Source organism: Coturnix japonica, unplaced genomic scaffold, assembly GCF_054131305.1.
Source record: "Coturnix japonica strain WE unplaced genomic scaffold, WE-NBRP24 Scf060, whole genome shotgun sequence".
Lineage (NCBI taxonomy): Eukaryota > Metazoa > Chordata > Aves > Galliformes > Phasianidae > Coturnix > Coturnix japonica.
The window spans coordinates 168767-182999 of record NW_028188963.1 but is presented as its reverse complement, the minus strand read 5'-3'; the positions used below and the strand labels follow the sequence as shown (position 1 = coordinate 182999).

Below are 14233 nucleotides of genomic sequence, written 5' to 3'. Positions count from 1 at the left end.
AGACCCCATAAGAACCTCAAGGAACCCATAGACACCCTAAGACCCCATAAGACCCATAAGGACCCTATAAGAACCTCAAGGACCCCCATAGACCCCATAGACTCCCTAAGACCCCATAGACACCCAAAGACCCCATAAGGGCCTCAAAGACCCCATAAGGAACTCAAGGATCCCATAAGAACCTCCAGGATCCCATAAGAACCTCAAAAACCCATAAGACCCCATAAGAACCTCAAGGACCCCCATAGACCCCATAGACACCCTAAGACCCCATAAGGGCCTCAAAGACCCCATAAGACCCCACTGACCCCATAAGGAACTCAAGGACCCCCATAGACACCCTAAGACCCCATAGACACCCAAAGACCCCATAAGGGCCTCAAAGACCCCATAAGAACCTCAATAATCCCATGAGACCCATAAAGACCCCGTAAGAACCTCAAGGACCCCATAAGACCCTCAAAGACCCCATCAACCCCATAAGCACCTCAAAGACGCCATAGACCCCATAAGAACCTCAAGGATCCCATAAGACCCATAAGGACCCCATAAGAACCTCAAAGACCCCATAAGAACCTCGAAGACCCCATAAGAACCTCAATAATCCCATGAGACCCATAAAGACCCCATAAGAACCTCAAAGACCCCATAAGAACCTCCAGGATCCTATAAGAACCTCAAGGACCCCCATAGACCCCATAGACACCCAAAGACCCCATAGACACCCAAAGACCCCATAAGGGCCTCAAAGACCCCATAAGAACCTCAAAGACCCTATAGACACCCAAAGACCCCATAAGAACCTCAAGGATCCTATTAAAACCCTACGACCCCATAAGGCCCCATAAGGACCTCAAAGACCCCATAAGAACCTCCAGGATCCCATAAGAACCTCAAAAACCCATAAGACCCCATAAGAACCTCAATGACCCCCATAGACCCCATAGACACCCTAAGACCCCATAAGAACCTCAAGGACCCCCATAGACCCCATAGACACCCTAAGACCCCATAAGGGCCTCAAAGACCCCATAAGAACCTCAATAATCCCATGAGACCCATAAAGACCCCATAAGAACCTCAAAGACCCCATAAGAACCTCAAGGATCCTATTAAAACCCTAAGACCCCATAAGGCCCCATAAGGCCCTCAAGGATCCCATAAGAACCTCAAAGACCCTATAAGAACCTCCAGGATCCTATAAGAACCTCAAAGACCCCATAAAGACCCCATAAGGACCCCACAGTGCCCCCATACCCCCATTACCCCATAAGGACCCCATAACCCCATAAGGACCCTATAAGAACCCCATAACCCCATAAGGACCCCATAACCCCATAACCCCATAAGGACCCTATAAGGACCCCATAACCCCATAAGGACCCCATAAGGACCCCATAACCCCATAAGGATCCCATAAGGACCCCATAAGGACCCTATAAGGACCCCATAACCCCATAAGGATCCTATAAGGACCCCATAAGGACCCCATAAGGACCCCATAACCCCATAAGGACCCTATAAGGACCCCATAAGGACCCCATAAGGACCCCATAACCCCATAAGGACCCCATAAGGACCCCATAAGGACCCTATAACACCCCATAACCCCATAAGGACCCTATAAGGACCCCATAAGGACCCCATAAGGACCCCATAACCCCATAAGGACCCTATAAGGACCCCATAAGGACCCCATAAGGACCCCATAACCCCATAAGGACCCTATAAGGACCCCATAAGGACCCCATAAGGACCCCATAACCCCATAAGGACCCTATAAGGACCCCATAACCCCATAAGGACCCCATAACCCCATAACCCCATAAGGACCCCATAAGGACCCTATAACCCCATAACCCCATAAGGACCCCATAAGGACCCTTATAAGGACCCCATAACCCCATAAGGACCCCATAAGGACCCCATAACCCCATAAGGACCCCATAAGGACCCCATAACCCCATAAGGACCCCATAAGGACCCCATAACCCTATAAGGACCCCATAAGGACCCCATAACCCCATAACTCCCCATATCCCCCACCTGTGGTGTGATGCGCCACAGCCTTGGCCAACATGGTTTTCCCGCAGCCGGGGGGGCCGTACATCAGGACACCGCGGGGGGGGTCGATCCCGATCTGTAGCGACCCCATAAACACCCCATAAGGACCATAGAGACCCCATAATACCCCATAAACACCCCATAAGGACCATAGAGACCCCATAGACCCCATAATACCCCACAGACCCCATAAACACCCCATAAGGACCATATAGACCCCATAGACCCCATAAGGACCACAGAGACCCCATAGACCCCATAATACCCCATAGACCCCATAAACACCCCATAAGGACCATATAGACTCCATAGACCCCATAAACACCCCATAGACCCCATAACACCCCATAAGGACCATATAGACCCCATAGACCCCATAAGGACCCTATAACACCCCATAGACCCCATAAACACCCCATAAGGACCATATAGACCCCATAGACCCCATAATACCCCATAAACACCCCATAAGGACCAGATAGACCCCATAGACCCCATAATACCCCATAAACACCCCATAAGGACCATATAGACCCCATAGACCCCATAATACCCCATAGACCCCATAAACACCCCATAAGGACCATATAGACCCCATAGACCCCATAAACACCCCATAAGGACCATATAGACCCCATAGACCCCATAAACACCCCATAAGGACCATATAGACCCCATAGACCCCATAAACACCCCATAAGGACCATATAGACCCCATAGACCCCATAGACCCCATAAACACCCCATAAGGACCATATAGACCCCATAGACCCCATAATACCCCATAGACCCCATAACACCCCATAAGGACCATATAGACCCCATAGACCCCATAAGGACCACACACACCCCATAACACCACAGAGACCCCATAAAACCCCATAACACCCCATAGAGCACAGTGACCCCATAAACACCCCATAAGGACCACATAGACCCCATAAGGACCCCATAGAGTACAACAGCCCCATAAGAACCCCATAAGGACACCACTGATCCCATATAGACCCCATATGGACCCCATATAACCCCATATAACCCCATATAGACCCCATATAACCCCATATAACCCCATACAGACCCTATATAACCCCATATAATCCCATATAACCCCATATAACCCCATATCCCCCCATATAACCCCATATAGACCCCATATAACCCCATATAGACCCCATATAACCCCATATAATCCCATATAACCCCATATAACCCCATATAACCCCATACAGACCCCATATAACCCCACATAACCCCATATAACCCCATATAACCCCATACAGACCCCATATAACCCCATATAACCCCATATAATCCCATATACCTGCTTATAGAGCTCGAAGTGGGTGAGGGGCAGCTCCACGGCCTCCCTATATGGACCCCATATAACCCCATATAACCCCATATAACCCCATATCCCCCCATATAACCCCATATATATCCTATATAACCCCATATAGACCCCATATAACCCCATATACCCCCATATAACCCCATATAGACCCCATATAACCCCATATAACCCCATATATATCCTATATAACCCCATATACCTGCTTATAGAGCTCGAAGTGTGTCAGTGGCAGCTCCACGGCCTCCCTATATGGACCCCATATAACCCCATATAACCCCATATAGACCCCATAGACCCCACATAGACCCCATATAACCCCATATAACCCCATATAACCCTATAAATCCCATATAACCCCATATAAATCCCATATACCTGCTTATAGAGCTCGAAGTGCGTCAGCGGCAGCTCCACGGCCTCCCTCACCTCCTGTTTCTGGATGTCCATCCCCCCGATGTCGGCGTACATCACATCCGGCTTCTGGTCTAATAGGGGAAATAACATGGGGTCAGGACCCACATAGCCCCCCATAGCCCCCCATATAACCCCATATAACCCCATATAACCCCATATACCCCCATATAACCCCATATCCCCCCCATATCCCCCCCATATCCACCCCATATCCCCCCCATTTCCATCCCTAGACCCCCATCTCCCCCCCTACCCCCCCAATAGCCCCCCCCCATAACCCCCCATCTCCCCACCACCCCCCATTTCCAGCCCCACCCCCCCCCCATCCCCACATAGGGGTCACCCCCCCCCCACTTGGGGGTCTCCAGCCCCCCTTATTCCTCCCCCCCCCCCTATATTGGGGGTCTCCAGCCCCCCCCATCTTCCCACCCCCCCCATATTGGGGGTCTCCCAGCCCCCCCCCCCATATTGGGGGTCCCCCCCCCCATCTCCCCCCCCCCCCATCTTGGGGGTCTCCAGCCCCCCCCCATCTCCCCCCCCCATATTGGGGGTCTCCAGCCCCCCCCTCTATTCCTTCCCCCCCCCATATTGGGGGTCTCCAGCCCCCCCCATATCCCCCCCCCATATTGGGGGTCTCCCAGCTTCCCCTATTCCCCCACCCCCCCATATTGGGGTCTCCCCCCCCACATAGGGGGTCTCCCAGCCCCCCCTGCCCCATATAGGGGGTCTCCCACCCCATATAGGGGGTCTCCCCCCCATATAGGGGGTCTCCCCCCCATACCGGAGCTGAGCATCATGATGCTGCTGTCAGCCTCAAAGCCCCATTTCCCCCCAAATCCCCCCCATATCCCCCCCAAATCCCCCCCATTTACCCTCCCACCCCCATATTGGGGGTCTCACAGCCCACATTGGGGGTCTCACAGCCCATATAGGGGGTCTCCCCCCCCATATTGGGGTCTCCCCCCCCATATATGGGGTCTCCCCCCCCCATATAGGGGGTCTCCCCCCCCCATATTGGGGTCTCTCCCCCCATATTGGGGTCTCCCCCCCCATATTGGGGGTCTCACAGCCCATACTGGCGGTCTCACAGCCAATATTGGGGGTCTCCCCCCCCATTTCCCCTCCCATCCCCATATAGGGGGTCTCCCAGCCCCCCCTGCCCCATATAGGGGGTCTCCCCCCCCATATAGGGGTCTCCCACCCCATATAGGGGGTCTCTCCCCCCCCATATTGGGGTCTCCCACCCCCATATTGGGGTCTCCCCCCCCCATATTGGGGGTCTCCCCCCCCCATATTGGGGTCTCTCCCCCCCATATAGGGGGTCTCCCCCCCCCATATAGGGGGTCTCCCCCCCCATATTGGGGTCTCCCACCCCATATATGGGGTCTCCCAGCCCATATCGGGGGTCTCCCCCCCCCATTTCCCCTCCCATCCCCAAATAGGGGGTCTCCCAGCCCCCCCAGCCCCATATAGGGGGTCTCCCAGCCCCATATAGGGGGTCTCCCAGCCCCCCCTGCCCCATATTGGGGTCTCTCCCCCCCATATATGGGGTCTCCCCACCCAAATTGGGGTCTCCCCCCCCCATATTGGGGTCTCCCCCCCCATATATGGGGTCTCCCCCCCCATATTGGGGTCTCCCCCCCCCATATAGGGGGTCTCCCCCCCATATAGGGGGTCTCCCCCCCCATATTGGGGTCTCCCCCCATATTGGGGGTCTCCCAGCCCATATCGGGGGTCTCCCCCCCATTTCCCCTCCCATCCCCATATAGGGGGTCTCCCAGCCCATATAAGGGGTCTCCCAGCCCCATATAGGGGGTCTCCCAGCCCATATTGGGGGTCTCCCAGCCCCCCCTGCCCCATATATGGGGTCTCCCCCCCCATATATGGGGTCTCTCCCCCCCATATTGGGGGTCTCCTCCCCCATTTCCCCTCCCATCCCCATATAGGGGGTCTCCCAGCCCATATAGGGGGTCTCCCAGCCCCCCCTGCCCCACATTGGGGGTCTCCCAGCCCCATATAGGGGTCTCCCCCCCCATATTGGGGTCTCCCCCCCCATGTAGGGGTCTCCCCCCCATACCAGAGCTGAGCATCATGATGCTGCTGTCAGCCTCAAAGCCCCATTTCCCCCCCAAATCCCCCCCATTTCTCCTCCCATCCCCACATTGGGGGTCTCACAGCCCCCCCTGCCCCACATTGGGGGTCTCCCAGCCCCATATAGGGGTCTCACACCCCATATTGGGGTCTCCCCCCCCCCCATATAGGGGTCTCCCCCCCATACCGGAGCTGAGCATCATGATGCTGCTGTCGGCCTCGGGGGGCAGCACGTCCACCAGCGCGTTGCTGTGTTTGTGGAGGGCGACAGAGGCGTTGGGCTTCAACAGCTCACGGTCAATGGTGCTCAGTATACGGACATAGTAATTAGAACCTGAGGAAAATGACCCAAAATGACCCAAAATGACCCAAAATGGACCCAAAATGACCCAAAATGGAATGAAAATGACCCTAAATGGACCTAAATGGACCCAAAATGGAACAAAACCGACCCAAAATGGACCTAAATGGACCCAAAATGGAACTAAACTGACCCAAAATGGACCTAAATGGACCCAAAATGGAACAAAACCAACCCAAAATGGACCCAAAATGACCCAAAATGGACCCAGAATGGACCAAAATGGACCCAAATGGACCCAAAATGGATCCAAATGGGCCCAAAATGGACCAAAGTGGCCACAAAATAGACCCAAATGGACCCAAAATGGAACAAAACTGACCCAAAATGGACCCATAACGGCCCCATTGGGCTTCAACAGCTCACAGTCAATGGTGCTCAGTATGCGCACGTAGTAATTAGAACCTGAGGAAAATGACCCAAAATGGACCCAAAATGACCCAAAATGGACCCAAAATGACCCAAAATGGAATGAAAATGACCCTAAATGGACCTAAATGGACCCAAAATGGAACAAAACCGACCCAAAATGGACCTAAATGGACCCAAAATGGAACAAAACTGACCCAAAATGGACCTAAATGGACCCAAAATGGAACAAAACCAACCCAAAATGGACCTAAATGGACCCAAAATGGAACAAAACCAACCCAAAATGGACCCAAAATGACCCAAAATGGACCCAGAATGGACCAAAATGGACCCAAATGGACCCAAAATGGATCCAAATGGGCCCAAAATGGACCAAAGTGGCCACAAAATAGACCCAAATGGACCCAAAATGGAACAAAACTGACCCAAAATGGACCCAAATTGGACCCAAAATGACCCTATAAGGGACCCATAACGGCCCCATTGGGCTTCAACAGCTCACGGTCAATGGTGCTCAGTATGCAGACGTAGTAATTGGAACCTGACCCAAAATGGAAGGAAAATGACCCAAAATGGACCCAAAATTGACCCAAAATGGACCCAGAATGGACCTAAATGGGCCCAAATGGATTCAAATAGGCCCAAATGGACCCAAAATGGAACAAAATGGGCCGAAAATGGACCCAAATGGACCCAGAACGGAAGAAAACCGACCCAAAATTGACCCAAATGGACCCAAAATGGACCAAAATGGAACAAAACCGACCCAAAATGGACCCAAATTGGACCCAGAATGGACCTAAATGGACCCAAATGGGCTCAAAATGGACCCAAATGGGACCAAAATGGACCAAAATGGAACAAAACCGATCCAAAATGGACCCAAATGGATCCAAGTGGACCAAAATGGCCACAAAATAGACCCAAAATGACACAAAATGGAACAAAACTGACCCAAAATGGACCCAGAATGGACCTAAATGGGCCCAAATGGATCCAAATGGGCCCAAAATGGCCAGAAAATGAGCCCAAATGGACCCAGAACGGAAGAAAACCGACCCAAAATGGAATGAAAATGACCCAAAATGGACCCAGAATGGACCTAAATGGCCACAAAATGGACCAAAATAGACTGAAAATGGAACAAAACAGACCCAAAATGGAACAAAATCGACCCAAAATAGACCTAAATGGACCCAAAAGGGACCCATAACGGCCCCATTGGGCTTCAACAGCTCACGGTCAATGGTGCTCAATATACAGACGTAGTAATTGGAACCTGACCCAAAATGGAAGGAAAATGACCCAAAATGGACCCAAAATTGACCCAGAATGGACCTAAATGGGCCCAAATGGATCCAAATGGGTCCAAAATGGACCAAAATCGACCCAAAATGGAACAAAACCGACCTAAAATGGCCACAAAATGGACCCAAATGGACCCAGAATGGAACAAAACTGACCCAAAATCGAACAAAACCGACCCAAAATGGACCCCAAAAGGACCTAAATGGGCCCAAAAGGACTCAAAATGGAACAAAACTGACCCTAAATGGACCTAAATGACCCAAAATGGAATGAAAATGACCCAAAGTGGACCCAAAATGGAACAAAACTGACCCAAAATGACCCAAAATGCACCCCAAATGGACCTAAATGGACCCAAATGGATCCAAATGGGCCCAAAATGGAACAAAACCAACCCAAAATGGACCTAAATGGGCCCAAATGGACCCAAATGGAACAAAACTGACCCAAAATGGACCCAAAATGGACCTAAATGGGCCCAAAATGGAACAAAACCGACCCAAAATAGACCTAAATGGACCCAAAATGACCCTATAAGGGACCCATAACGGCCCCATTGGGCTTCAGCAGCTCACGGTCAATGGTGCTCAGTATGCGGACGTAGTAATTGGAACCTGACCCAAAATGGAAGGAAAATGACCCAAAATGGAACCAAAATGGACCCAAAATGGACCTAAATGGGCCCAAATGGATCCAAAATGGAACAAAATGGGCCCAAAATAGACCCAAATGGACCCAAAATGGAACAAAACCGACCCAAAATGGACCCAAATTGGAACAAAACCGACCCAAAATGGACCTAAATGGACCCAGAATGGACCAAAATGGCCACAAAATAGACCCAAAATTGACCCAAAATGGATCCAAATGGGCCCAAAATGGACCAAAGTGGCCACAAAATAGACCCAAATGGACCCAAAATGGAACAAAACTGACCCAAAATGGACCCAAAATGACCCAAAATGGAACAAAACTGACCCAAAATGGACCCAAAATGACCCAAAATGGAACAAAACTGACCCAAAATGGACCCAAAATGACCCAAAATGGAACAAAACTGACCCAAAATGGAAGAAAACCGACCCAAAATTGACCCAAAATGGACCAAAACCGACCCAAAATGGACCCAAATTGGAACAAAACTGACCCAAATTGGACCCAAAAAGGAACAAAACTGACCCAAAATGGAAGAAAACTGACCCAAAATGGACCCAAACTGACCCAAAATGGACCCAAAATAGACCTAAATGGACCCAAAATGGACCCATAACGGCCCCATTGGGCTTCAACAGCTCACGGTCAATGGTGCTCAATATACAGACGTAGTAATTGGAACCTGAGCAAAATGACCCAAAATGACCCAAAATGGAACAAAACTGACCCTAAATGGACCCAAAATTGACCCAGAATGGACCTAAATGGGCCCAAAATGGACCCAAATGGATCCAAATGGGCTCAAAATGGACCCAAATGGACCCAAAATGGACCCAAAATGACCTAAAATGGACCCAAAAATGGAACAAAACCAACCTAAAATGGACCCAGAATGGACCTAAATGGGCCCAAAAATGGAACAAAACTGACCCAAAATTGACCTAAATGGACCCAAAATGGACCCAAATGGGCCCAAAATGAACCAAAATGGCCACAAAATAGACCCAAATGGACCCAAAATGGAACAAAACTGACCCAAAATGACCCAAATTGGACCCAAAATGGCCCTATAAGGGACCCCAAAGGGACCCATAATGGGTCCCCCATAACCCCATATAACTGTGGTTGACCCCATGGCACCAGGAACTGTCCCATAACCCCATAACAGACCCATATCCCTATACCTGACCCTATAACCGACCCTATAACCCACCCCATAACCCCATAACCCCATAACAGACCCATATCCCTATACCTGACCCTATAACCGACCCTATAACCCACCCCATAACCCCATAACAGACCCATATCCCTATAATTGACCCTATAACCGACCCCATAACCCACCCCATAACCCCATAACAGACCCATATACCTATACCTGACCCTATAACCCACCCCATAACCCCATAACAGACCCATATCCCTATACCTGACCCTATAACCGACCCAATAACCCAATCCATAACCCCATAACAGACCCATATCCCTATACCTGACCCTATAACCGACCCTATAACCCACCCCATAACCCCATAACCCCATAACAGAGCCATATCCCTATACCTGACCCTATAACCGACCCCATAACCCACCCCATAACCCCATAACAGACCCATATCCCTATACCTGACCCTATAACCGACCCTATAACCCAACCCATAACCCCATAACAGACTCTATAACCTCATAACCCCACAACTGACCCCATAACGCCATAACTGAGCCTATAACCCACCCCATAACCCCATAACTGACCCCATGACTGACCCTATAACCCAACCAATAACCCCATAACCAACCCCATAACCCCATACCCCACCCCATAACTGAACCTATAACCCCATAACTGACCCTATAACAGACCCTATAACTGACCCTATAACAGCCCCTATAACCCCATAACCCCATAAGATCCCATATAGGATCCCATAACCCCATAACAGACCCTATAACCCCATATAGGATCCCATAACCCCATAACCGACCCTATAACCCCATATAGGATCCCATAACCCCATAACTGACCCTATAACCCCATATAGGATCCCATAACCCCATAACAGACCCTATAACCCCATATAGGATCCCATAACCCCATAACAGACCCTATAACCCCATATAGGATCCCATAACCCCATAACAGACCCCATAACCCCATATAGGATCCCATAACCCCATAACAGACCCTATAACCCCATATAGGATCCCATAACCCCATAACAGACCCTATAACCCCATATAGGATCCCATAACCCCATAACAGACCCTATAACCCCATATAGGATCCCATAACCCCATAACAGACCCTATAACCCCATATAGGATCCCATCACCCCATAACAGACCCTATGACCCCATATAGGATCCCATAACCCCATAACAGACCCTATAACCCCATATAGGATCCCATCACCCCATAACAGACCCTATAACCCCATATAGGATCCCATAACCCCATAACAGACCCTATAACCCCATATCGGATCCCATAACCCCATAACAGACCCTATAACCCCATATAGGATCCCATAACCCCATAACAGACCCTATAACCCCATATAGGATCCCATAACCCCATAACAGACCCTATAACCCCATATAGGATCCCATAACCCCATAACAGACCCATAGAGACCCATAGGGATACATAGAGACACATAGAGACTAACAGTGCGCCCCCTAGAGGCCTGGAGGACTCATTGCAACCCATAGGGATTAATAGGGAACCATTGCAACCCATAGAGAACCCAAAGAGATTAACAAAGAGATTAACAGAGCGCCCCCTCTGTTAATCCCATATAGGATCTCTGTTAACCCCATATAGGATCCCATAACCCCATAACAGACCCTATAACCCCATATAGGTTCCCATAACCCCATAACAGACCCTATAACCCCATATAGGATCCCATAACCCCATAACAGACCCTATAACCCCATATAGGATCCCATAACCCCATAACAGCCCCTATAACCCCATATAGGATCCCATAACCCCATAACAGCCCCTATAACCCCATATAGGATCCCATAACCCCATAACAGACCCTATAACCCCATATAGGTTCCCATAACCCCATAACAGACCCTATAACCCCATATAGGATCCCATAACCCCATAACAGACCCTATAACCCCATAACAGACCCTATAACCCCATATAGGATCCCATAACCCCATAACTGACCCTATAACCCCATATAGGATCCCATAACCCCATAACAGACCCTATAACCCCATATAGGATCCCATAACCCCATAACAGACCCTATAACCCCATATAGGATCCCATAACCCCATAACAGACCCTATAACAGACCCTATAACAGACCCTATAACAGACCCTATAACCCCATAACAGACCCTATAACCCCATATAGGATCCCATAACCCCATAACAGACCCTATAACCCCATATAGGATCCCATAACCCCATAACAGACCCTATAACCCCATATAGGATCCCATAACCCCATAACAGACCCTATAACCCCATATAGGATCCCATAACCCCATAACAGACCCTATAACCCCATATAGGATCCCATAACCCCATAACAGACCCTATAACCCCATATAGGATCCCATAACCCCATAACAGACCCTATAACCCCATATAGGATCCCATAACCCCATAACAGACCCTATAACCCCATATAGGATCCCATAACCCCATAACAGACCCTATAACCCCATATAGGATCCCATAACCCCATAACAGACCCTATAACCCTATATAGGATCCCATAACCCCATAACAGACCCTATAACCCCATATAGGATCCCATAACCCCATAACTGACCCTATAACCCCATATAGGATCCCATAACCCCATAACAGACCCTATAACCCCATATAGGATCCCATAACCCCATAACTGACCCTATAACCCCATATAGGATCCCATAACCCCATAACAGACCCTATAACCCCATATAGGATCCCATAACCCCATAACAGACCCTATAACCCCATATAGGATCCCATAACCCCATAACAGACCCTATAACCCCATATAGGATCCTATAACCCCATAACAGACCCTATAACCCCATATAGGATCCCATAACCCCATAACAGACCCTATAACCCCATATAGGATCCCATAACCCCATAACAGACCCTATAACCCCATATAGGATCCCATAACCCCATAACAGACCCTATAACCCCATATAGGATCCCATAACCCCATAACAGACCCTATAACCCCATATAGGATCCCATAACCCCATAACAGACCCTATAACCCCATATAGGATCCCATAACCCCATAACAGACCCTATAACTGACCCTATAACCCCATAACAGACCCTATAACCCCATATAGGATCCCATAACCCCATAACAGACCCTATAGCCCCATATAGGATCCCATAACCCCATAACAGACCCTATAACTGACCCTATAACCCCATAACAGACCCTATAACCCCATATAGGATCCCATAACCCCATAACAGACCCTATAACCCCATATAGGATCCCATAACCCCATAACAGACCCTATAACCCCATATAGGATCCCATAACCCCATAACTGACCCTATAACCCCATATAGGATCCCATAACCCCATAACAGACCCTATAACCCCATATAGGATCCCATAACCCCATAACAGACCCATAGAGACCCATAGGGATACATAGAGACACATAGAGATTAACAGTGCGCCCCCTAGAGGCCTGGAGGACTCATTGCAACCCATAGGGATTAATAGGGAACCATTGCAACCCATAGAGAACCCAAAGAGATTAACAAAGAGATTAACAGAGCGCCCCCTCTGTTAATCCCATATAGGATCTCTGTTAACCCCATATAGGATCCCATAACCCCATAACAGACCCTATAACCCCATATAGGTTCCCATAACCCCATAACAGACCCTATAACCCCATATAGGATCCCATAACCCCATAACAGACCCTATAACCCCATATAGGATCCCATAACCCCATAACAGCCCCTATAACCCCATATAGGATCCCATAACCCCATAACAGCCCCTATAACCCCATATAGGATCCCATAACCCCATAACAGACCCTATAACCCCATATAGGTTCCCATAACCCCATAACAGACCCTATAACCCCATATAGGATCCCATAACCCCATAACAGACCCTATAACCCCATAACAGACCCTATAACCCCATATAGGATCCCATAACCCCATAACTGACCCTATAACCCCATATAGGATCCCATAACCCCATAACAGACCCTATAACCCCATATAGGATCCCATAACCCCATAACAGACCCTATAACCCCATATAGGATCCCATAACCCCATAACAGACCCTATAACAGACCCTATAACAGACCCTATAACAGACCCTATAACCCCATAACAGACCCTATAACCCCATATAGGATCCCATAACCCCATAACAGACCCTATAACCCCATATAGGATCCCATAACCCCATAACAGACCCTATAACCCCATATAGGATCCCATAACCCCATAACAGACCCTATAACCCCATATAGGATCCCATAACCCCATAACAGACCCTATAACCCCATATAGGATCCCATAACCCCATAACAGACCCTATAACCCCATATAGGATCCCATAACCCCATAACAGACCCTATAA

The 14233-nt window shown here is 49.3% G+C and overlaps 1 protein-coding gene across 5 annotated transcripts in view; it reads right to left on the bottom strand.

Annotated features, from left to right (window-relative positions):
* Positions 1 to 14233, bottom strand: part of LOC146751927 (26S proteasome regulatory subunit 6B) — a 38054-nt gene that overhangs the window by 11156 nt on the left and 12665 nt on the right. For 3 of the 5 annotated variants that reach the window (XM_085533402.1, XM_085533401.1, XM_085533404.1), the window contains 3 exons: positions 6111 to 6257; positions 3794 to 3903; positions 2047 to 2140 (listed from right to left, as the gene is read on the bottom strand). In XM_085533402.1, the coding sequence (XP_085389528.1) occupies positions 2047 to 2140; positions 3794 to 3903; positions 6111 to 6257 (351 nt within the window). Of the gene's footprint in view, positions 1 to 2046; positions 2141 to 3617; positions 3660 to 3793; positions 3904 to 6110; positions 6258 to 14233 lie in introns of all 5 variants that reach the window. The other 2 variants (XM_085533403.1, XM_085533405.1) reach the window with 1 other exon arrangement.